A 27,101-nucleotide genomic window follows, 5' to 3' on the forward strand; every position below is an offset into this window, starting at 1 on the left:
TACAAAGTACACTTTACACCAACAACCAATCCCGACGATGTGGCACTTGACGAGTCCAGATAAATGATGCATTTGTATTCCACGTATAAATGATTGTAAATTAATCTATCAGGGGAATAGCGTCAAACTGTACAGTAAACATCAAAATGGCGCCAAAATCACGAATTCTATTGTACATTTTGTTTGTTCCTTTCGGAAGTACGTTACATGCATCAATAATACTTATAATACAATTTTTGGAGATTATGTAAATGATACACATAGGAATAGCACATTCAAATATGATTTTAGAAATTATAACAGTATACAGACAATTCTAGTTACAAGTTTGATGTACTTAACTATATGCACTGGATAGGAAATATTGCATTTGGAATATGAATAACATACCTTGTTACGGCCTTTAAACATAATAGTCCTATATATCAGAATTCCTTCACAACATGCCATAGTTTAAACACATATACTTACGAATTGAAACAAAGTAAACTGAAAGTTTGTTGAATGTGAAGTAATTGATAAAATCCATCACACCAAGTGTCGCATCTAAATTAGCAGTGGGGGACAAAGCAAGTATTACTAACCGAATTTACATGTTTAGAAATTACCACAAGAGATGTAAATAGATCATGGCGTGAAGTTATGCATTCATATTTCATTATCGGTCTAGTGGTTACGTGTCTAGGATATGATATCAATGTAATAATCCCGCGAACAATTGGACGCAAAAATAAACAATTGTTTGTTTGTATCCGAACGACAAGGCATGCATCGGCATAACTCTGTGATCATATAATCCCGCCAATTCACAAGGACTGACGCAAGAATTCATCTTTGTTATATCAATTTATACCCTTTCGTCAGAATCAACAAAGGGATGCGAGGTGTGAGCTGTTTATCTATTCAGACTCTCTTTCTCTACTACAATGTCTTAGCAATAGAAATATCGAAAATATTCTCATTCGTAGTACATTAATACTATATCATGAACTTGCCTTACCCTTAGATTTCATGGCACGTTGGAATATCAGGCAATGAAAAAGCAGATCGTGCCGCAAAGGCAGCTTTCTGGCTACCACCTGTTGTTTTTAAACTTCATTTTACCGATTTTAAACCATTTATCAAACAATTCTTAACAGCTCAGTGGCAGGAGGAATGAAATCAATATACCGATAATAAATTGCACTCCGTAAAACCTATCATCGGTGAATGGTCTCCATGCTATAAAGACAAACGCCGAGACGAAGTTGTCCTTGTCAGTCTTCGGATGGGCCATACATACCTTACGCATTCGTATATATTGAAAGGCGAAGATAACCCTCGGTGCATAGATGTTATGAGCCATTCACCGTTAAAGTTTTTTTTTATTGGACTGCATTGACCTTCTGTCTACTCGAGCATTTGTCTTTTACCTTTCAGTTTGTTTGATGTTATGTCCTTTTTGGATCGCTGTGTGTTTCATCGGTTGATGGCCCTAATGACTGTTTATGTGTTGACAGGCCGTTAATATTGTTATAACAATGAGAATAATAATAATGATAACGTCCGGTTCACTAGACACTAGTCGTGACACAATCTGATGAGATTAAAGCTATTAATCAGACAGGTTGTGATGCAGTTCATTGATATGACAACATTTTGGCCTATATCTTTTCAGAAGACATTGAACATAGCATTTTTTTGGCCTATATCTTTTCAGAAGACATTGAACATAGCATCTTTTTAAAATCCCATTTCGAATTTACACAGCAATTGCAGTTTGAATTCAAAATTACCAACATGAGTGCAAAGTAACTTTGATTTTTTTTCTGGTTTCCCGGTCAAGTATTACATGACCTCCATTAATTAATACCCCGTTAACACCGGCAACTGCTAAGGCAGTTTCTGGTCATTTAAGTCTAGAGCGGTGTGTTAAATAAATCAGATAGATAAATGCGTTGCGTCACATTCTCTTATGTGAAATATATATGACCAAGTGTTTATCCAAGCGTAGCCGAATTGACTACAATGTATTGCTGCCATCTTGAGTATTTTTTTGGTCTATAATCTGTTTACCATCTCGTCACATTATTTTCATAGGATTATAGTACAGCTGAAAAAGTTGGTAGATTCTTTACCATCTCGGACAATGTACATCAGTGCTTGTACGCTTCACCCTGGTCATTTGTCTGTTGAGGGAGACTGTGTAGTCATCGATACGTCATATTCGAGTTATACAAGCAATGAACACTAAATTGTCTTAAACAAATATGTTGAATTATTGTAAAGAGCAGTTAGAAAGACATCGACCTGACACTTATTATTTGTATTTGCGAGTCATTTGCAATGGTGGATATTAGAATTAAACATTAATTTCCGTTATAAGTCATTGATAAACAGGAATATTTTCTTTTCGAAAGGTGTCCTATGCATCTACGTCACCTGCCTTAAGTGAGAGAGAAAAATACAAAACGTTCTTTAGGCTGGCACCGACGGACGCTGCCAACAATCCTGCGCGCGCACTCTTCTTACAGCACTTCCGATGGAATACTGTGGCAACTTTGTATGAAAATAAGGAAGAATTTTATTTGGTGAGTATTAGATTTATCCTTGTATCTGTGTTAAAACATCTAATATATAAAATTTGCTATAATTACATGTGTAACATATAGTGGAGCTGTAAATTTTGGCTTCAGTTGTGACGTCACCATTTATTTTCGTAGTATGCTTTGTGACGTCACCAAAGAATGAGACAATGATGCCTATGATGTTGTGATAGTGGTATAAATGCTGATTTTGTGACATCTTACAAAAATATTGAGATGGAGTAAAAAACTAGGCCGTCCGTGTTTTAGGGAATTTTTGAAGCTTCTTACAAAGTTTTTATTTTTATTTTTTTGACCTCGCCAGAGGTTTTGGAAATTTTCTAGATTCGCATCATGGTTTCTTTATCGTGTACTTTATAGCGATATTTACGTCTAGGTTTTTAAAACTGGAAAGAGTTAAATGTTTTCTTCGAAACAAACACTTCCGTTTTTATATATCATACGTTTATAATTCATTCTATGAACACTTACTGGTATTTCTATTCTATAACAATTCTTTCTCATTGGAAGCATGTTACACGGCGTGGAGATAATGTTGATGATTCTCATTTGTAGGCAATGGCAGAACTTACCCCATTCTTGGAACAGCATAACATATCGGTGAAGGCAACAGAGTCGTTTGGAACAAAAGAAGGAGAAATTACAACAAAGATGAAATCCCTTAAAGTGAGTTATTTATCATTAAGTAGCACCATTAAAACACGTTCTGTATCGCAACATTTTAATAACTGGATAATCATCACACGTTTAGAACAAACATATATTTTACCCATAAATGGTGCAGATCTTATTCACAATTTATTCCTCTCATTGCCTTAAAACACCATTAAGATAAAAAGCTGAAAGTAATTTATCACAAATGGGTTATGTTAATATGGTAAAACTTTTTTTTAAAACAAACAAATAACTTATTTCCTGGAAACAAACAATAAGAATTAGTAGAATGGCACTTGTCTCCATTATCATAGAATGAGACATATTCTAATTGATAAAAAAAGTTTATATGATTTTTTTAAAATTTTGGACAGGATTCGGACGCCAGAATAATTATCGGAGCTTTCTCAGAGCCTGCTGCGAGGCAAGTGGTGTGTGAGGTTTGTTTTTCTCCTTCCCGGTGCTTTTATTTATTTCCAGAATCTGGTAAATGTTTATATTTGCATTGTATGTTTTTTATATTCATATCTATCTAAATTTGCATATTCAACTGATGTGATATTTTATGTACAACGTGTTCAAGGTAAAGTGTCTCCGCCCACATTGCATTCTGTCTCTGTAATATGTGACAATTTCTAAAACTTAACTAACCAACGGAATCGTATTCAAACAGAGAGAATTGATAGGAAAAAAATATATATAAGAATATGAACAAAGAAAGATTCACATGGAATTCAACAGAATGTACAATGAGAATAAAGCCATGTGTTCCTTGAAGATAACTAAATACAGTGCGATTGACGATACATTGTTGTAATGTAAGTCAATCAGAATGTTAGGCTCTCATAAAAAAACCAACCAGGCACAATAAGGAGTATGAGGAATATTAAAGACTGCCTGGTATTCAAACGAGTATGATGCATACTAAGGAGTATGAGCATACTAACGAGTACAGGGCACACTCTCGAGTATCAGGCATATTAACTAGTTCATGACACACTCTCGAGTATCAGGCATACTGACGAGTACAGGGCACACTTTCGAGTATCAGGCATATTAACGAGTACAGGGCACACTCTCAAGTATCAGGCATATTAACGAGTACATGGCACACTCTCAAGTATCAGGCATACTAACGAGTACAGGGCACACTTTCGAATATCAGGCATACTAACGAATACAGCGCACACTCTCGAGTATTAGGCATACTAATGAGTACAGGGCACACTCTCGAGTGTCAGGAATATTAACTAGTTCATGTCACACTCTCAAGTATCAGGCATACTAACGAGTACAGGGCACACTCTCGAGTATTAGGCATACTAACGAGTACAGGGCACACTCTCGAGTATCAGGCATACTAACGAGTACAGGGCACACTCTCGAGTATCAGGCATACTAACGAGTACAGGGCACACTCTCGAGTATCAGGAATATTAACTAGTTCATGTCACACTCTCAAGTATCAGGCATACTAACGAGTACAGGGCACACTCTCGAGTATCAGGCATATTAACGAGTACAGGGCACACTCTCGAGTATCAGGAATATTAACTAGTTCATGTCACACTCTCAAGTATCAGGCATATTAACGAGTATATGGCACACTCTCAAGTATCAGGCATACTAACGAGTACAGGGCACACTCTCGAGTATCAGGCATACTAACGAGTACAGGGCACACTCTCGAGTATCAGACATACTAACGAATACAGGGCACACTCTCGAGTATCAGGCATACTAACGAGTACAGGGCACACTCTCGAGTATCAGGCATACTAACGAGTACAGGGCACACTCTCGAGTATCAGGCATACTAACGAATACAGGGCACACTCTCGAGTATTAGGCATACTAACGAGTACAGGATACACTCTCGAGTATTAGGTATACTAAGGAGTACAGGGCACACTCTCGAGTATCAGACATACTAACGAACACAGGGCATACTCTCGAGTATCAGACATACTAATGAGTACCAGGCATATTAACGAGTAGAAGGCATACTAACGAACCAGGTATATTAAACGCGCACATTTAACTGCATTTCGCACATGGAACTAAATTTATTTTCAAAAAGATAATGAAATTTCCCATAGTCTTCCTCAACCTTCAGCTCCCCAAATCCTTTCTTTTAAGGTAATATTTACCATGAAATATACAAATGAACTACGCTCCCCTCGTAATATCAATGAACTACGTTCTCCTCCTACGCTCCCCTCGTAATATCAATGAACTACGCTCTCCTCGTTATATCAATTAACTACGCTCTCCTCATTATATCAATGAACTACGCTCTCCTCGTAATATCAATGAACTACGCTCTCATCGTAATATCAATTAACTACGCTTTCCTCATTATATCAATGAACTACGCTCTCCTCGTAATATCAATGAACTACGCTCTCCTCGTAATATCAATGAACTACGCTCTCCTCGTTATATCAATGAACTACGCTCTCCTCGTAATATCAATGAACTACGCTCTCCTCGTAATATCAATGAACTACGCTCTCCTCGTGATATCAATGAACTACGCTCTCCTCGTTATATCAATGAACTACGCTTTCCTCGTTATATCAATGAACTACGCTCTCCTCGTAATATCAATGAACTACGTTCTCCTCCTACGCTCCCCTCGTAATATCAATGAACTACGCTCTCCTCGTAATATCAATGAACTACGCTCTCCTCGTAATATCAATGAACTACGCTCTCCTCGTAATATCAATGAACTACGCTCTCCTCGTTATATCAATGAACTACGCTCTCATCGTAATATCAATTAACTACGCTCTCCTCGTTATATCAATGAACTACTCTCTCTCCTGTAATATCAATGAACTACGCTCTCCTCGTTATATCAATGAACTACGCTCTCCTCGTTATATCAATGAACTACGCTTTCCTCGTTATATCAATGAACTACGCTCTCCTCGTAATATCAATGAACTACGTTCTCCTCCTACGCTCCCCTCGTAATATCAATGAACTACGCTCTCCTCGTGATATCAATGAACTACGCTCTCCTCGTAATATCAATGAACTACGCTCTCCTCGTTATATCAATGAACTACGCTCTCATCGTAATATCAATGAACTACGCTCTCCTCGTAATATCAATGAACTACGCTCTCCTCGTTATATCAATGAACTACGCTCTCCTCGTAATATCAATGAACTACGCTCTCCTCGTTATATCAATGAACTACGCTCTCCTCGTAATATCAATGAACTACGCTCTCCTCGTTATATCAATGAACTACGCTCTCCTCGTAATATAATAACTACGCTCTCCTCGTTATATCAATGAACTACGCTCTCCTCGTAATATCAATGAACTACGCTCTCCTCGTTATATCAATGAACTACGCTCTCCTCGTAATATCAATGAACTACGCTCTCCTCGTTATATCAATGAACTACGCTCTCCTCGTAATATCAATGAACTACGCTCTCCTCGTTATATCAATGAACTACGCTCTCCTCGTAATATCAATGAACTACGCTCTCCTCGTTATATCAATGAACTACGCTCTCCTCGTAATATCAATGAACTACGCTCTCCTCGTTATATCAATGAACTACGCTCTCCTCGTAATATCAATGAACTACGCTCTCCTCGTTATATCAATGAACTACGCTCTCCTCGTTATATCAATGAACTACGCTCTCCTCGTTATATCAATGAACTACGCTTTCCTCGTAATATCAATGAACTACGTTCTCCTCCTACGCTCCCCTCGTAATATCAATGAACTACGTTCTCCTCCTACGCTCCCCTCGTAATATCAATGAACTACGCTCTCCTCGTAATATCAATTAACTACGTTCTCCTCCTACGCTCCCCTCGTAATATCAATGAACTACGCTCTCCTCGTAATATCAATTAACTACGTTCTCCTCCTACGCTCTCCTCGTTATATCAATGAACTACGCTCTCCTCGTTATATCAATGAACTACGCTCCCCTCGTAATATCAATGAACTACGTTCTCCTCCTACGCTCCCCTCGTGATATCAATGAACTACGCTCTCCTCGTTATATCAATGAACTACGCTCTCCTCGTAATATCAATGAACTACGCTCTCCTCATGATATCAATGAACTACGCTCTCCTCGTAATATCAATGAACTACGCTCTCCTCGTGATATCAATGAACTACGCTCTCCTCATGATATCAATGAACTACGCTCTCCTCCTACGCTCTCCTCGTAATATCAATTATCTACGTTCTCCTCGTATAGACATATTTAGATAAGTATAGAAAGCTTATTACAATTGATAAATAACTTGGGAAAGTGCACACAGCGCACTAACGGGTAAGTCTATGATCTACTGTGAATGGTATTTCAATATAAACCCGTTAACACAAGGCAGGAATTGTAAGGTTTCCAGTCTAACAAGGTTTCCAATGCCTTTACGACATAACATTCGGATGCGATAAAGTACAAGAGAAAGAGGCAATCCTTCAGTAACAGAATCCCCAAATTACATGAATAGTGATGGAGACTTTAAATGTATAAAAATGCTGAGACTGAACAAATGTTTTGTCACGTGATCCACAAGTACTCATGAACTGCTCACTGTCATCGGTAGCCCCTTTTATCTAGATTATATATTCGCTTGGAATTATTAAATCAATCCTATTAAACTCGTCAGTTTTAATCCTCGAGCTTGCTGTTCAGTATTGATTAAACAGTTATTCACGATTAATTATATACTGTAACAACAAAATCCTTCATACTCTTTTCAAAATCAATAATTAATAAACATTATCATTGATGATTCAACACCAAACTCGTGAAAAGTGCATTAAATAGAAAAAAATATCAATTTGCGTTAAAGTCGAAATTTTATTCTCTGGAATGGCTTGCAAAACTTGGACTTTTGGTAATGCTGGAATAAATACCGAGATGTTTGTGGTGTTACATTCTACAGAGCTAGTAGTGCCAGTGTGAGAACTTAGTCGGGAAGCGTTTGCCAATTGATGCAATTCTAATTGTACCTATAGGACAGTTTAATTACAGCGTTTTTTTCTGTTACAACACATCGCGTTGTTTAATCGCATGGCAGGTCTGTAAAATCCCAGGCTAGCATTGCATTATCGTCGTTTTATTGGCTTAGAACGAGGTACGTCACAGGTCAAGTTTTATTTGTTTTCATCGACAGATTGATTTTGTTTGTACAGTTCATTTTCGTCTTCCCCTTTAAATATTGTATAGGTAGCACGCCAACGTCTCGTCATGACTTTGTTAAGAAACATTGATTGAAAACTGTAGTAAGTTATCTTTACTCTAAAAAAATAAAATCTTGATTGCGTCATGTATTTTTAAAATGCATTTGAACAGTCGAGGAAATTACGACCAACCACATGCTATCTCAACTCAGTAACACGACAAATATACGACAAGAAATGCTCAAAGGAATCGACGTGACACCGCACGTAACTGCAATTTACTCTAAATATGTTGTTGATCGATAAGAAATGTTTACATCTGTGATATAATGTTAAATTGTAATTTGCACAAGGTATGGTGGTTACAGGTGTGGTGCCATGTTAAATTGTAATTTTCTCCAGGTATGAAGTTTACAGGTGTGGTGCCATGTTAAATTGTAATTTTCTCCAGGTATGAAGTTTACAGGTGTGGTGCCATGTTAAATTGTAATTTGCACAAGGTATGGTGGTTACAGGTATGTTGCCATGTTAAATTGTAATTTGCTTCAGGTATGAAGTTTACAGGTGTGTTGCCATGTTAAATTGTAATTTGCTTCAGTAATTTGCTCCAGGTATGAAGTTTACAGGTGTGTTGCCATGTTAAATTGTAATTTGCTTCAGGTATGAAGTTTATAGGTGTGATGGCATGTTAAATTGTAATTTGCTCCAGGTATGAAGTTTACAGGTGTGATGCCATGTTAAATTGTAATTTGCTCCAGGTATGAAGTTTACAGGTGTGTTGCCATGTTAAATTGTAATTTGCTTCATTTATGAAGTTTATAGGTGTGATGGCATGTTAAATTGTAATTTGCTCCAGGTATGAAGTTTATAGGTGTGATGGCATGTTAAATTGTAATTTGCTCCAGGTATGAAGTTTACAGGTGTGTTGCCATGTTAAACTGTAATTTGCTTCAGGTATGAAGTTAACAGGTTTGATGCCATGTTAAATTGTAATTTGCTCCAGGTATGAAGTTTACAGGTGTGTTGCCATGTTAAACTGTAATTTGCTTCAGGTATAAAGTTAACAGGTTTGATGCCATGTTAAATTGTAATTTGCTCCAGTAATTTGCTCCAGGTATGAAGGTTACAGGTGTGAGGCCATGTTCAATTGTAATTTACTCGAGGTATAACGTTTACAGGTGTGGTGCCATGTTAAATTGTAATTTGCTTCATTTTTGAAGTTTACAGGTGTGACATCATGTTAAATTGTAATTCATTTCAGAAATTTGCTCCAGTTACGAAGTTTAAAGGTGTTATGGCATGTTAAATTGTAATTTGCTCCAGGTATGAAGTTTATAGGTGTTTTGCCAAGTTAAATTGTAATTTGATAAAAGGTATAAAGTTTACAGGTGTGGTGCCATGTTAAATTGTAATTTGCTTCAGGTATGAAGTTTACAGGTGTGTTGCCATGTTAAATTGTAATTTTCTTCAGGTATGAAGTTTACAGGTGTGGTGCCATGTTAAATTGTAATTTGCTTCATTTATGAAGTTAACAGGTTTGATGCCATGTTAAATTGTAATTCATTCCAGTAATTTGCTTAAAGTATGAAGTTTACAGGTGTGACATCATGTTAATTTGTAATTTTCTCCAGGTATGAAGGTTACAGGTGTGAGGCCATGTTCAATTGAAATTTACTCGAGGTATAAAGTTTACAGGTGTGGTGCCATGTTAAATTGTAATTTGCTTCATTTATGAAGTTTACAGGTGTGACATCATGTTAAATTGTAATTTGCTTCAGGTATAAAGTTTACAGGTGTGGTGCCATGTTAAATTGTAATTTGCTTCATTTATGAAGTTTACAGGTGTGACATCATGTTAAATTGTAATTTGCTTCAGGTATGAAATTAACAGGTTTAGTGCCATGTTAAATTGTAGTTTGCTTCAGGTATGAAGTTTACAGGTGTGACATCATGTTAAATTGTAATTTGCTTCAGGTATGAAGTTAACAGGTTTGATGCCATGTTAAATTGTAATTTGCTCCAGGTATGAAGTTTACAGGTGTGTTGCCATGTTAAACTGTAATTTGCTTCAGGTATAAAGTTAACAGGTTTGATGCCATGTTAAATTGTAATTTGCTCCAGTAATTTGCTCCAGGTATGAAGGTTACAGGTGTGAGGCCATGTTCAATTGTAATTTACTCGAGGTATAAAGTTTACAGGTGTGGTGCCATGTTAAATTGTAATTTGCTTCATTTTTGAAGTTTACAGGTGTGACATCATGTTAAATTGTAATTCATTTCAGAAATTTGCTCCAGTTGAAGTTTAAAGGTGTTATGGCATGTTAAATTGTAATTTGCTCCAGGTATGAAGTTTATAGGTGTTTTGCCAAGTTAAATTGTAATTTGATAAAAGGTATAAAGTTTACAGGTGTGGTGCCATGTTAAATTGTAATTTGCTTCAGGTATGAAGTTTACAGGTGTGTTGCCATGTTAAATTGTAATTTTCTTCAGGTATGAAGTTTACAGGTGTGGTGCCATGTTAAATTGTAATTTGCTTCATTTATGAAGTTAACAGGTTTGATGCCATGTTAAATTGTAATTCATTCCAGTAATTTGCTTAAAGTATGAAGTTTACAGGTGTGACATCATGTTAATTTGTAATTTTCTCCAGGTATGAAGGTTACAGGTGTGAGGCCATGTTCAATTGAAATTTACTCGAGGTATAAAGTTTACAGGTGTGGTGCCATGTTAAATTGTAATTTGCTTCATTTATGAAGTTTACAGGTGTGACATCATGGTAATTTGCTTCAGGTATAAAGTTTACAGGTGTGGTGCCATGTTAAATTGTAATTTGCTTCATTTATGAAGTTTACAGGTGTGACATCATGTTAAATTGTAATTTGCTTCAGGTATGAAATTAACAGGTTTAGTGCCATGTTAAATTGTAGTTTGCTTCAGGTATGAAGTTAACAGGTTTGGTGCCATGTTAAATTGTAATTTGCTTCAGTAATTTGCTCCAGTTATGAAGTTTACAGGTGTGTTGCCATGTTAAATTGTAATTTGCTTCATTTATGAAGTTTAAAGATGTGACATCATGTTAAATTGTAATTCATTCCAGTAATTTGCTCCAGGTATGAAGTTTACAGTTGTGATGGCATGTTAAATTGTAATTTGCTCCAGGTATGAAGTTTACAGGTGTGACATCATGTTAAATGGTAATTCATTCCAGTAATTTGCTCCAGGTATGAAGGTTACAGGTGTGAGGCCATGTTCAATTGAAATTTACTCAGGTATAAAGTTTACAGGTGTGGTGCCATGTTAAATTGTAATTTGCTTCATTTATGAAGTTTACAGGTGTGACATCATGTTAAATTGTAATTTGCTTCAGGTATGAAGTTAACAGGTTTGGTGCCATGTTAAATTGTAATTTGCTTCAGTAATTTGCTCCAGTTATGAAGTTTACAGGTGTGTTGCCATGTTAAATTGTAATTTGCTTCATTTATGAAGTTTAAGGATGTGACATCATGTTAAATTGTAATTCATTCAAGTAATTTGCTCCAGGTATGAAGTTTACAGTTGTGATGGCATGTTAAATTGTAATTTGCTTCATTGATGATGTTTACAGGTGTGACATCATGTTAAATGGTAATTCATTCCAGTAATTTGCTCCAGGTATGAAGGTTACAGGTGTGAGGCCATGTTCAATTGAAATTTACTCGAGGTATAAAGTTTACAGGTGTGGTGCCATGTTAAATTGTAATTTGCTTCATTTATGAAGTTTACAGGTGTGACATCATGTTAAATTGTAATTTGCTTCAGGTATGAAGTTAACAGGTTTGGTGCCATGTTAAATTGTAATTTGCTTCAGTAATTTGCTCCAGTTATGAAGTTTACAGGTGTGATGGCATGTTAAATTGTAATTTGCTCCAGGTATGAAGTTTACAGGTGTGTTGACATGTTAAATTGTAATTTGATCCAGGTATGAAGTTTACAGGTGTGATGGCATGTTAAATTGTAATTTGATTCATTTATGAAGTTTACAGGTGTGACATCATGTTAAATTGTAATTTGCTTCAGGTATGAAATTAACAGGTGTGTTGCCATGTTAAATTGTAATTTGCTTCATTTATGATATTTACAGGTATGACATCATGTTAAATTATAATTCATTCCAGTAATTTGCTTAAAGTATGAAGTTTACAGGTGTGACATCATGTTAATTTGTAATTTTCTCCAGGTATGAAGGTTACAGGTGTGATGGCATGTTGAATTGTAATTTGCTTCAGGTATGAAGTTAACAGGTTTGGTGCCATGTTAAATTGTAATTTGCTTCAGTAATTTGCTCCAGGTATGAAGTTTACAGGTGTGTTGCCATGTTAAATTGTAATTTGCTTTAGTAATTTGCTCCAGGTATGAAGTTTACAGGTGTGTTGCCATGTTAAATTGTAATTTGCTTCATTTATGAAGTTTAAAGGTGTGACATCATGTTAAATTGTAATTCATTCCAGTAATTTGCTCCAGGTATGAAGTTTACAAATGTGATGGCATGTTAAATTGTAATTTGCTGCAGATATTAAGTTAACAGGTGTGATGCCATGTAAAATTGTAATTTGCTTAAGGTATGAAGTTTACAGGTGTGACATCATGTTAAATTGTAATTTGCTTCAGGTATGAAGTTAGCAGGTGTGATGCCATGTTAAATTGTAATTCATTCCAGTAATTTGCTCCAGGTATGAAGTTTACAGGTGTGACATCATGTTAAATTTTAAAATTTAGCAGGTGTGATGCCATGTTAAGTGTAATTTGCTCCAGATATTAAGTGAACAGGTGTGATTCCATGCTCAATTGTAATTTACTCGAGGTATGAAGTTTACTGGTGTGACATCATGTTAAATTTAAATCTTCTCTAGGTATGAAGTTTACAGGTGTGTTGCCATGTTAAATTGTAATTTGCTCCAGATATTAAGTTAACAGGTGTGATGCCATGTTTAATTGTAATTTGCTCCAGGTATGAAGTTTACAGGTGTGACATCATGTTAAATTTAAATCTTCTCTAGGTATGAAGTTAACAGGTGTGATGCCATGTTAAATTGTAATTTGCTCCAGATATTAAGTTAACAGGTGTGATGCCATGTAAAATTGTAATTTGCTTAAGGTATGAAGTTTACAGGTGTGACATCATGTTAAATTTAAATCTTCTCTAGGTATGAAGTTAACAGGTGTGATGCCATGTTTAAGTGTAATTTGCTTACGGTATGAAGTTTACAAGTGTACTACCATGTTTAATTCCTTTATTTTTAAAAAAATATATATTTTCCCTCGTATCAAGTTTTTATCGATTTGAAAACATGTAAAGTTGTAATGTATTCCAGGTATAAAACTTCCTCGATGTGAGACCACGTTTAATTTTACTTTACTCTAGATGTTGAGATTTGTACTATACTGTTTGATGTTTCACCCCGAAGACTATAGTATCCCATGACACGTAGGCACCACAATGACATTTTACGGTTTGTCTGGTGGAATCAAAAGACGATTAACTTCTATCCTAGGTTAATGATGAAATAGATATTGGTTGTGTGTTTACAGGGATAGTCATTGTACAGTTACGTCGATAATGGCAAATACTACCCACAGCCTGTATTTACTTTTGATATCTTTAATGGTACCACCTAGCTATGCATTTCCAATCGATGTGATAACACAAAAGTACATTGATTAATTATTCTACATTGATGGTGATATAACGCACTTTTTGATTGGGACATTTTCATGATTAAACCACCAGTATACGTTGTCATGGCGATCATTCTGGCGCATTCCAAAACATAGCGGCCATCTTATTTGTTCATGCATGTGATAGACGTTGAAATTTATGATAACGGTATGGCATATTTTGACATCAAATTGCCCGGCAGGGAGAACGATCATGACTCTCTTAGTGAAACATTTGGATATACTTATCTCCCATTTCAACCAGGCTAATCATGTGTCGGCAAATAAGCATAGATAATGATGATTAAATTCCATTTAAAACAAGCGAGATGCCAACTTCCACCCTCTTCTAATCGGTTGTAAACTCCGAAGTGTCGCCATGAGGTCCACTGTTTTTATCGACCTGCGTTAACGATAGGCTGCTCATAGAACGACATGAATAGTTTCAGAAACAATACGGATTGATATAACCAAACATTTTCAAAGATAATCCACACAGAGACACTTTTAAAGCATGTACATCGTCCTGCATTCTGACCCGAATCTAATAACAACAAGGTTTGAATGTAGGCAAAACATCTACGTCATCAACGGTTGACGCGAGTGTGCAGTTTCGAACGTAATAAGATTTTAGATGTCACGTTTTGTTGACCTTTGTTTTTACGCATCCAGTGGAAAGTGTCCTCGATGAAACAGAAGACGTTTACTCTTCAGTAACACGTGGTCTTATTCTCATTGTACTTTTTCAGGAGTATCCGTGTAAATCTTTCTTTTTGTTCATATTTTGCTCTAGTTATCGAGTATTTGAGTTTGGATTATGATTATGTTGACATATTAGTATTCATCGTGACCAATAGTCTCCAGAAGATACATGCACAAACAAACATACTATTTCCTAGATTGGAAGCTCTCATCTGAAAACATACAAAAATTCTTCTGCACTATTTTTTCAACGCTATGCACTACCATACTCCATTTCCACCTGATGGAACGTGTTCAACATCTTTGTAGTAATTTTATAATAATTTCAAAACTAAAGACAAAGTAAATGTAATCAATTTTCATGTAGAAAATAGTAAATTGATTAACACAAGAATCTCATAGATAAATTGTTGCTAATAAAGTTAAACAACAGAGACAATCAATGACACGGAAAATCAGGTTTCAGTCTATTCAGTTACATCAACTGACCAAAGATAATTTAATATTTACCTTCAAATTAATTTCACATATCAAGATATAAAACAGTGCTGTTGAATGTCCTTGAAAATAGGTAACAAAGTTACGGCTATCATTTTACATCCAGAATGGGTAAACGATATCATGGCGCATTTGTAGATATCATAATGTGTTCAAAATTGTTTTATTGGTATCTGTATGTTTGACACATGAATGTAATACACCTGTATGTAGGACACCTTTATGTTTGACATTTGTATATAGGACACCGTTATGTTTGACACCTGTATGTAGGGCACCCGTATGTTTGACACCTGTATGTAGGACACCTTTATGTTTGATACCTGTATGTTGGACACCTGTATGTTTGACACTTGTATGTAGGATACCTTTATGTTTGACACGTGTATGTATTACTCTTGTATGGGTGACACTGTATATTTGACACCTATATGTTTGACAGCTGGATGTATGACACCTGTATGTTTGACAGGCATATCACTTGAAAATGTACGGTGCCCGATATGTGTGGCTGATCATTGGAGACTTTGTAGAGAAATGGTGGACAATGGTAAATGATACAGATTGTTCACAGGAAGAAATACGTTCTGTTGCTGAGGGCTATTTTACTGTGGCCAGTTTCAATACGTTTAAGTATGGGAAAGGAATGTCCGTAGCTAATATAGTAAGTTGACATTGCATGTATCTGTTTAGCACATGTCTATAGTTTACTGGTTTAGTTTGTGTAAAGTTTTCGTCTATTAAAGGCTATCATTTATAAAATTGATAAAACCGATCGAAATCAAATATTATAACTGTATCTTATTAAATGAAATTAAATTGATAATACTCGTAATCAATTCTCCTATGTTCGTGGATTGCAAAATTGTTATTTTATTACATCTTAGAATCAAACAAACCAGCTTGACAATTCTAACGAAACCTATATCTTTTGTTTTATGGTGATGCTATGCAGACATTTGACGATTTCCAAAAAGACTATTTGGCACTAAATGGTACGACACCCATGAGTCCATACGCAACAAGCGCGTACGACACAGTATGGACTGTGGCCCTAACTCTCCGGAACCTTCTACGGAAGTCGGACATCCAGTTGAACACTGTAGCCTATGACGATGCAGAGGGTTTGGTTAGAGAGATGATGAAAACGCTAGAAGACCTCACTTTTGATGGTTTATCAGTAAGTCCAAAAAAAAAAAAAAAAAAAATTAAAATACTGATATAGAGCACGTTCAACTTAACTAACAATTCCTTGTTTGCATGTTTTCTGTAAGAAATAAACGATAACTAAAAACATATTCTGGAAGTACATATACACTTCTAACTGAAACCGAAGTTCACACGAATTAACATTGCTTGGTTAATTTTACCTTACAGGGACCAGTCTCATTCCAGGGACCTGACCGCAGAGGATTAGCAGTGGTCAAGCAAAACCAGGGTACACAATGACTTTTCAACATTACAGCTGTGTTAAACAGTCAATATGTAAATAAATCTCACATACAATTGCCAGAATTTCCTTCCTAATGATGCTTTTGTTTACTTCAGTAATCAAAAGGAAGCTATCTCGATTTCCGGCTATGAATTGAAGAACCACATAAGCATTATGTAATGAGAGATCAACATCACTTGAATTTTTCTACAGCATAAGGTATTATTGTATGCACCACAAATATCAGCTTTATTGCTTTATCGTAGGTGGGCATATGGCGACAGTCGCAATGTACGAGCTGGACAAGGAAATTTTGAACTTCCGGTGTCTTGAATGTGTCGCTGTCGATTGGACAGGTAAGTCTACCAAAAGTAGCTAACCTTATCTATATAAATCAAGAACAAATTACATGACAAATGCCAAATGACTACCAAGGACAGTAACAATTCTGTATAATGTGAACGTAGAGGTTCATATCACAGCATTGAAATGCGCTTTGTGTCATTTATCGTTGATGAATACGGTATAGATTTTTTCGCTCTAGTCAGACAAATAGTCAATAAATCGTACACACACCTCAATATCTTTGCATTTAAGAGAAAGTTACCAGAATTTATAGTCCTGGGAGTCCGTACTGGGTTAAAGACAAATTGAATAACGCGCTTGTTATGGATTTCGTCATAGCCGATATAAATTAATTATACTGTTATAGACCTTGACCTTTAGTAGAAATGATGTGCCAGGTGAGGGACGGGGGCTATGATTAAGAATAACGACGTTCGATGGTTAATTAATCGTGGTATTTCCATCAACTCAGAAAGAAAGAGAAGGCAAAGTCGTGATCATACTTCAAGAAACGTGAGGAATTACCATACCAGCAAGAAGTGACAAAGTCGTCAGAATCCTCCTACATGACAAATTGTAAATTGTATTCCAACAAAAGGAAATTGGAGATTAGAAGATGAGAACTATGAGCCCGACAGGGCGTTTGGTCCCCGCGTATATAGGATCAAATAAAGATTAAATACAGATGAATCTATTCATTTATCAATTCAGTTGTTTCATTATCTTCTAAGCATGGATACACATTAAGTGTTACACATCGGCCTTGTTTTTATTTATTTGCCGTCACAACATCAAAATTTAAACATTGAACTGGTTTCAATTGGCATTCAAAAACATATAAAAGGATAAGGGAAATTTCAACATAATTTCTTAAATTAAATATTATTTTAAAGAGGGGTTGCCCCAGTTTGTTTACATTATGCCATATTCTTACGTTACTTCTTGACAAATCATGAGCTGGTAAAACACCACAGTGTTGTAAGGACATACTGCAGTAACGTCATACAATCGTAAACATAAACTTGTTTACAATGTTCTGATCATGTTTGTATAAAATTTTCAGATGGAAAAATACCAAAAGACAAAGTTCTTATCGTTATGCATAAAAAAATGATAGATGATGGTGTGTTTTACGTCATAACCTCCTGTTGTGCTGTGGGAATAATTGCTGCGACGTGTTTTTTGTGCTTCAACCTTTGTAAACGTAAATCAAGGTAAACATTTTTGAAAATCACATAATTAGTCTCATTAATTCATTACTGTTTTACATTGTATATCGTTATCAATATTAACATGTGTGTGTTGTGGAATGTTACCTTGTTTGAACCTTGGGTACCAGTATTTCACTTTCACTTTTGAATTAATTAATAGCAAAGCAATCAACATATCCACCCCTTTCTCAATAAAGCAAGCTTCTTAGCTTTGCAGTACCGTAGATATTTCAGACTAGGTGACGACATATATTGTCTTAATAAAGGCAAAACAGAAGTGAATATATTCAATCGTGTTCCCATACATGTGTGATAAATTTACTTCATTAAGAAGGCTTTGCTTCTATGTAGCCATCACCCCCAACCCCCCAACCCCCCACACAGACGTGATGTTTATATGTACATTAATGCGGTTAAGAGAAAAAAACTTAGCTTAATTTAAAAAAAAAATGTTCTTAAAACATGAATATATTATCTGTAATTATAACTTTTTCATGAATTAGATAATTCCTGGTGATTTCCTTATGAAAAACAAACTGCAATGAAAATCCATCGGCACTTTTCTAATAGAAATCAAATACAATACTCATTAAGATGGAAACACATCAATCATACAGGCAGACCATGTCCTACTTGTTATAATGAGTCAATCTGTAGCATAAACGACTGTATCGTGTAATTGACGGCAACGTCAAACGCGCACTGTGTGAGTGACAAGTAAGGTCCTTGTTATCTGATTGATTTTATAAACTAGATATCTTCCCATTTTCTTCATCAGATCAACAGCTAACATCCTATCATTAGACAAAATCGTTATCGATGACGTCAAATGAAAGTTAGATATATAACCTTCCAGTCGAATTAAAATGACAATTGTTTTTCTCTGAGCTTAGTCTTTTGAACGCCGTTTAGTTATATTTGTTTAGCTTCACTAACAAGAGAAACTAACACGTCATATTCAGATTACAAAATACAAAATAAATAAAAAAAAGTTATATTAAGAAGAAAATATTGACATGTTTTCATGTGAAGAACAATGTAACGTATAGTAAAATATTGTTATAGAACAACAAGTAAGAAGGAAAATGTTAAAAAAGACATAATCACGCAATTATGACCAATGTTAAATGATGTTGTTTATATTCTAAAAATAGATCATGTAGAATAGGATATAGAGAGGACAATTACTGCGAGCATTCTAATGTTTTATTTATTGAAGGTCACTCCTTCACTAAATTAGTTTGTAAGCATTTCGTGTTTAACTTTATCTGAAATTAAAAAAAAAATGAAAAGAAAAACTAGTCCTTTCTTATTCTAAGAACTAAGTTCATTCGGCTATAAATTTCGTCAACACCATGAACTTTGTACAAAGTACATACAACTAAATAACACCCTTTAAAGTAAAAATCACAGGTAGACACAGTAGAGTAAAACAATGGATCAAATATCACCATTGAATTGTTTTGTTCTTTAAGAACTCGTCATTGATTGAAAGAGCCTATATTTTGAAATCTACGAGGCGAAAGAAATATAATCTTGATAGGGAGGTGCACTAGCTCAATGATTCAACTAATATTGTTATATCTGTCCATAGGTACATCAAGCTGTCCAGCCCTACACTAAACAATGTAGCGGTTGGTGGATGTATATTGGTATATGGTGGTGTCATGCTTCTGGGATTTGACGACAGACGTATCAAACAAGACCAATATCCTGTGTTTTGTACGGTAAGTTATCATTTTTCTGGTACTCTTTTATAATGTGACAAACTCCTTAACAGGGATCAAGTCCAAGTTAGTCCTCACCAACTTTGTTGTTATTTTCCGGATCGGTCCGATATCCATATTCCAGTTTCTGGCAAGAGCAAAAATTAAAAAGTTCCATTCAGCTGAAACATGTCTGCATTGATCTTGAGATAATCCTGAGCAAGAGTTGTTATTATTCGGATCGGTCAGAAATCCAGCTTCAGATTTGCGATATGAATCCATTTCTAAGTGTTATCTCGGATAGCTTGCTTTAATTGTTTTTATACAAGTCTACCGGAACAATTCTTGTCTTCAGCAAGAGTTTGATTTTTCACATATCCGATGAATTGAAAAGTCCGACAAAATTGTCTATGGCAATTTCTAGATATCAAGTTGATATAAAATCACGAAAGACTTAGTAATAAAGCACATTTCCAATCCCACAATAGTTAATTTATAAAGCGAACTAAATCAGTTTAAAATCGCGCTTTACATGTGCACTTAACTTTACATTTCAGACACGAGCGTTTTTCTTCGCTGCTGGGTTTTCCTTGGCATTCGGCTCCATGTTCACTAAAACCTATCGGGTTCATCAAATATTCACAAGGGCAAACCGTGGTCTAATAAAGAACAAGGTGAGAACATGTGATTCGCTGGAAAATATTTATAAGTGATTGGTAAGATAAATCAAACATCGATATCCGGTGCCAACAAACCCCTTAAATACCTATTCATGCTTTCACGACTTATTGGAATTCACACGTTTCCTACCAGCCATCGGATGGTATAAAAAACTGACACGCAAAACAAACGTAACCTCAAGTAAAAGCTAGTATTTTAATTTGTATTTGGATTTATTGTATCTGATTTTAACACACTATAAACATTTTCTTTTAAATACATGTTTGATTGAACTCCGTCACGCTACCTGTTCTCGTGTTCACGAGACATACCCCGATACCCCGATTTGCACGTGCACGGATACACATGGTAGCATTTTATGACTGTTCTACCTCTATGTCAACCTCCAGTTGTCTGGTAAGAAATATCCAATATTGAATATCATTTGTCTTCACATGAGCAATGCCTAGGCAGTAACTATTAGGCGGAAACACTCAAAATGTTGTAGCAAGAGTACTGAATGTTTCCTACAGCACAGTAAGTCCACTTTATAGTCGCCTTGAATTGACCGGCACAACTGCCGACCATCCTCGGACCGACAGACCGAAGGTTACAACGCCGCGCCAGGACCGATCCATGAGTTTCCAGCACTTGCGCAATCGTTTCTGAATTGCACAGAAAACTGCAAACGTGACACTAGACACACCTTATCCAAGAATCAGTCGTGACACTGTTTTAAGGCACTTACGCTCATTTGGCATAAAACCTTGTCGTGTTGCTGTTGGAATGCCACTAAATCGACGTCGACTACAGTGATTGCGACGAAACTGTCCAAATGTGTTTCCCATGCAAAGACAGCGCCGTGTAATCTTCTCTGATGATATTTATACTGTACCGATCAGATGGACGTCGGCGTGTTGTTCGCCGTCGTGGAGAACGGTATAGTGAAAGCTGCATGGTGGAATGCGACAGATTTGGCGGTGGCAGTGTTATTGTGTGGGGCGGTATTTGTAGTGGCTGCAAAACTCCTTTGGTAGTCGTAGAAGGCAAGTTGACAGCTCAACGGTACATAGACTCTGTATTGCAACCTGTCGTTGTGCCCTCTCTTCACCAATACAACCTGTTTTTTCAACAAGACAATGCCAGGTGCATTGTAGCGCGACGAGCAATCGATTTTCTTCGGAAGAACGGCAGAACATCCTATGAAAGAAGTAAACCATTTGATAATCTCTATGCATGGCATAATTCCAGCCACAACGAATGCAAATAGTATTGAGACTGGGGAATCTTTAACGACTTACCCCTCTCGAACCTTGACATGTTTTGTCGCATTGGTGATAACTTAACGCTAAATTGAGTGTGTTACCCAGTAAAATGAATCTTAATCCTCGATTAGTTGAAAATCGTAAATGACATATTTGAATGAAATAGTAAAATTGTTGAAAATATGAAGCGGTTGCGTTTCTTTTGTGTGTCAGTTTATCAAGATACTACATTGATGTTTATAATTATGGATATTACTATCGTGGACTGTATCAGAAAATTTCGCTATGACACAACAATGTTAGAATTTTGTCAGTGAAGTTTTATTATACATTTTTATGCTTTTTTACGTTTGCCCAATCAAAACCGTTATAAAACATTTAAAAGAAGAAATGAATGATACACAAAATATTGACTTATCATTAACAATGGTGTTTGAAATGCTTAGAGAGTTGTCATTTCGTTGTATTTCTAAATAGTTTTGAAAGAATGTAGGCTTACCTTTCATTGTTTTGACATTTAAGTTCCATGGAAATATTCATTGTATATGTCTTTATCTAAAACCAGTGTAACTTAAAAGTCTCTGATTTTACATTGTAGTGCTAATCTATATGAGATTTTGTAGAAAAAAACTGTTTGCTGTACAGACACAATGTATATTGTTTTTTTCTACGGTATCAATGGTGGTAATGATAACAGTTGTTTGAATTGTACAGCTACTGAAGGACAAACAACTGCTGTTTATTATCGGTGCTCTACTCGTGATCGACTCTTCCATTTTAATCGTGTGGATCTTTGTCGACCCTATGCATAGACAGATCGCCAACTTGACTGTTGGGGTAAGAACTAGTTATCTTAACGATAAAGGCAACTGATCTCCAATCGTACGTCCCAATATAAAGAGAAGGCAAGACAATCAAAGTTATGATTCACTAACTCTTACTTCAAAATATTCTTATTTCTTCTTCCATCTATTACGACCATGAACTTGTCAACAGAAGTTGACAACACAAATCGAAAAAGAAACACATAGAATCCACTCAACAATGCATCTACGTAAATCGTTATATATACACATACTGTGTTCTGTATATGATGCTATATACTAATTTGCACGTGACAGTTTAGTAAATAAATGTTATTGCATGCTATACATCTGAAGAGCAAGGGAATCTTTAATGATTACCACGGAAATCCGATTTCGAAAACGCAATACGAACTTGATTAGGATTCAATTTTACAACTTTTCTGGTTCTTTTAAGATGAGCATGGGACTAGTTTGTAGTTTGGAAATACTAATAAAAAGCCTCAAAACAATGAGTCATTACTAGCTCGGCTAGCTTTTCAACAAAATGTATATCTAAACGTGTTACCATACCATTATATGTACATGTACAGCATAATTCCTGGTCTTTGGAAAACCGGTTCGAACTTTCTTGAACTTTGAAGATTTTACTAAAGACACACAAATGAACTTCAACTCAAAAAATTCTTTTATCATCCGTGATGTACGGGGACACTATAAATCGAACTTTTATAATGGAGTGTCAATTTGGTTTTCATTAGTAACATATCAGAATAACATATTTCTAACATATTTGAACATACTTTGTAACTTATCCATCATACATCCGGATGTTCTAACTCTCAGAAGAGAATTGCTTGGAATATTCCAAAAATTAAAACAGATGAAATAAGCATTGATTGGTGACAGAAATACGTGTTTAACATGATGTCATATATACTGATACTGTACCTATTACATTGTAGCCTTCAGACAACGATATAGATGTGTGGTATATATCACAAATTTCAACCTGTCATTCCAACCACATACAGAAATGGCTCGGTGCTTTCTACGCCTTCAAAGGACTTCTACTCGTCTTTGGTGTGTATATGGCGTGGGAGACAAGGAACGTAAAGATTCCCGTGCTGAATGACTCCCAATATATCGGTCTAAATGTTTACAACGTTGTATTGATGAGCAGTATCGTTGTGGTGTTGTCGAACATACTGTCCGATCAACCAACAATGGCGTATGTTTTGGAATCTGCCTTTGTCCTCCTGTCTACTTCCGTCACATTGTGCTTGCTCTTCGTGCCAAAGGTAAGACAAAGCATTATATATACAGATAACTCCTCTTCATATTAATGTATCTTCATTATTTGTGGCGTTAGTGTGTTGGTGGTTTTCCGTCTACCTTGATATAAAGTAATGCAATGAAATATGTTATATGTACATTTATCACACCAGTCACAAATCGAATTTGCTGGCATAATAAGGATATTGGTTTTAGGTCATTAATTTGGAAAAAAAACTGCCTCTGTTTGATTTTAGTCATCTTCATTTTTACTTAAATTCTGTAAAAATATAACTTTTCGTAGCTAAGGTATCAAAAATATCTACAATTTGTTTTCACTTCTTATGTTATTTTGATGAAATTTGTTTGATAATTCAAAGACTTGTTTCTTAAAATTTTTGTAAGCGTAATATTGTATAAATTGATAGATATATGCCATATTGACGTGTAAGGGCGACCCAGTAGTGGTGTCTTCGGGAATTGTTGTGGAGGACAAGACCAGACGTTTCGTGGTAGACGAAAAGCGAGATTTATACTACAGAGCTGAGGTGCAGAATCGGGTATACAAACGGGAGATAGTTGAGGTACGTAAAAAGATGTGTATATAATATGTGATCGTAATTTGGAGATGATATTAAGAAAATGAAGATAACGAGACATTGTAGTACAAGTTGTATTTAGCTGTGAATCACGGCAGTGTACATCATATTTTTACATAGTGGATTTACATGGTGAGGTATGGTAGTTTACGGTATACTTATATATCATACCTTTTAGTTTGTTTGATGTTATTTCCTTTTTGGACCGCTGTGTGTTCACCTTTTATGTGTTGACGGGCCGTTGATAATGTAATGATGATAATAAAATAATTATAAGTGATATATTTAGGACATACATGTACGGGGCGGAGCATGATAATGTACGCTTTAGTTACATAAGTGAGTGTACGTAGTCGATGTTCGTATAAAGTCGTCACGGTTGCGTAAGTAGTCGTATTAAGTGAATGCACGTGGTAAGGCATGGTACTGTTCGTTATAGTTATACATAGTGATTGTACGTGGTAAGGCATGATACTGTTCGTTATACATAGTGATTGTACGTGGTAAGGCATGATACTGTTCGTTATACATAGTGATTGTACGTGGTCAGGCATGATACCGTTCGTTATACATAGTGATTGTACGTGGTAAGGCATGATACTGTTCGTTATAGTTATACATAGTGATTGTACGTGGTAAGGCATGATACTGTTCGTTATACATAGTGATTGTACGTGGTAAGGCATGGTACTGTTCGTTATAGATATACATAGTGATTGTACGTGGTAAGGCATGATACTGTTCGTTATAGTTATACATAGTGATTGTACGTGGTAAGGCATGATACTGTTCGTTATACATAGTGATTGTACGTGGTAAGGCATGATACTGTTCGTTATAGTTATACATAGTGATTGTACGTGGTAAGGCATGATACTGTTCGTTATACATAGTGATTGTACGTGGTAAGGCATGATACTGTTCGTTATAGATATACATAGTGATTGTACGTGGTAAGGCATGATACTGTTCGTTATACATAGTGATTGTACGTGGTAAGGCATGGTACTGTTCGTTATACATAGTGATTGTACGTAGTAAGGCATGATACTGTTCGTTATACATAGTGATTGTACGTGGTGAGGCATGGTACTGTTCGTTATAGTTATACATAGTGATTGTACGTGGTAAGGCATGATACTGTTCGTTATACATAGTGATTGTACGTGGTAAGGCATGATACTGTTCGTTATAGTTATACATAGTGATTGTACGTGGTAAGGCATGGTACTGTTCGTTATAGTTATACATAGTGATTGTACGTGGTAAGGCATGATACTGTTCGTTATACATAGTGATTGTACGTGGTAAGGCATGATACTGTTCGTTATACATAGTGATTGTACGTGGTAAGGCATGATACTGTTCGTTATACATAGTGATTGTACGTGGTAAGGCATGATACTGTTCGTTATAGATATACATAGTGATTGTACGTGGTAAGGCATGATACTGTTCGTTATACATAGTGATTGTACGTGGTAAGGCATGATACTGTTCGTTATACATAGTGATTGTACGTGGTAAGGCATGATACTGTTCGTTATACATAGTGATTGTACGTGGTAAGGCATGATACTGTTCGTTATAGATATACATAGTGATTGTACGTGGTAAGGCATGATACTGTTCGTTATACATAGTGATTGTACGTGGTAAGGCATGGTACTGTTCGTTATACATAGTGATTGTACGTAGTAAGGCATGATACTGTTCGTTATACATAGTGATTGTACGTGGTGAGGCATGGTACTGTTCGTTATAGTTATACATAGTGATTGTACGTGGTAAGGCATGATACTGTTCGTTATACATAGTGATTGTACGTGGTAAGGCATGATACTGTTCGTTATACATAGTGATTGTACGTGGTAAGGCATGATACTGTTCGTTATACATAGTGATTGTACGTAGTAAGGCATGGTACTGTTCGTTATACATAGTGATTGTACGTGGTGAGGCATGGTACTGTTCGTTATAGTTATACATAGTGATTGTACGTGGTAAGGCATGGTACTGTTCGTTATAGTTATACATAGTGATTGTACGTGGTAAGGCAAGATACTGTTCGTTATAGTTATACATAGTGATTGTACGTGGTAAGGCATGATACTGTTCGTTATAGTTATACATAGTGATTGTACGTGGTAATTGATGGTACTGTTCGTTATAGATATACATAGTGATTGTACGTGGTAAGGCATGATACTGTTCGTTATAGTTATACATAGTGATTGTACGTGGTAATTGATGGTTCTGTTCGTTATAGATATATATAGTGATTGTATGTGGTAAGGCATGGTACTGTTCGTTATAGTTATACGCAGTGGTTATACGTGTAATGTTTAAACGATAGTGTACATCTATACGATAAGGATTACTATGTAATTCGTAAGAAACGGGGAATCGTGACTATGTACCCTTATTAATGATTATAGTCATAATACAGTTATATTTCCTTGTACAATGCGAAGTATGATAAGCTCGAGTCTC

General features: G+C 35.8%; 1 protein-coding gene across 1 annotated transcript in view; it reads left to right on the forward strand.

Annotated features, from left to right (window-relative positions):
• The window catches only part of LOC132560264 (gamma-aminobutyric acid type B receptor subunit 2-like), a 40,517-nt gene that overhangs the window by 9,864 nt on the left and 3,552 nt on the right, over positions 1-27,101 (forward strand). Inside the window, exons 3-15 of the mRNA XM_060224926.1 lie at positions 2,400-2,570; positions 3,141-3,251; positions 3,614-3,679; positions 15,785-15,976; positions 16,268-16,492; positions 16,690-16,750; positions 17,011-17,100; positions 18,153-18,303; positions 19,895-20,027; positions 20,564-20,680; positions 22,646-22,768; positions 23,700-24,035; positions 24,438-24,593. Coding sequence (XP_060080909.1) covers positions 2,400-2,570; positions 3,141-3,251; positions 3,614-3,679; positions 15,785-15,976; positions 16,268-16,492; positions 16,690-16,750; positions 17,011-17,100; positions 18,153-18,303; positions 19,895-20,027; positions 20,564-20,680; positions 22,646-22,768; positions 23,700-24,035; positions 24,438-24,593 — 1,932 coding nt within the window. The remainder of the gene's footprint in view (positions 1-2,399; positions 2,571-3,140; positions 3,252-3,613; positions 3,680-15,784; positions 15,977-16,267; positions 16,493-16,689; positions 16,751-17,010; positions 17,101-18,152; positions 18,304-19,894; positions 20,028-20,563; positions 20,681-22,645; positions 22,769-23,699; positions 24,036-24,437; positions 24,594-27,101) is intronic.

This window comes from Ylistrum balloti, unplaced genomic scaffold (genome assembly GCF_031769215.1).
Source record: "Ylistrum balloti isolate Yb309-2 unplaced genomic scaffold, AGI_CSIRO_Ybal_v1 Utg371040, whole genome shotgun sequence".
Classification (NCBI taxonomy): Eukaryota; Metazoa; Mollusca; class Bivalvia; order Pectinida; family Pectinidae; genus Ylistrum; species Ylistrum balloti.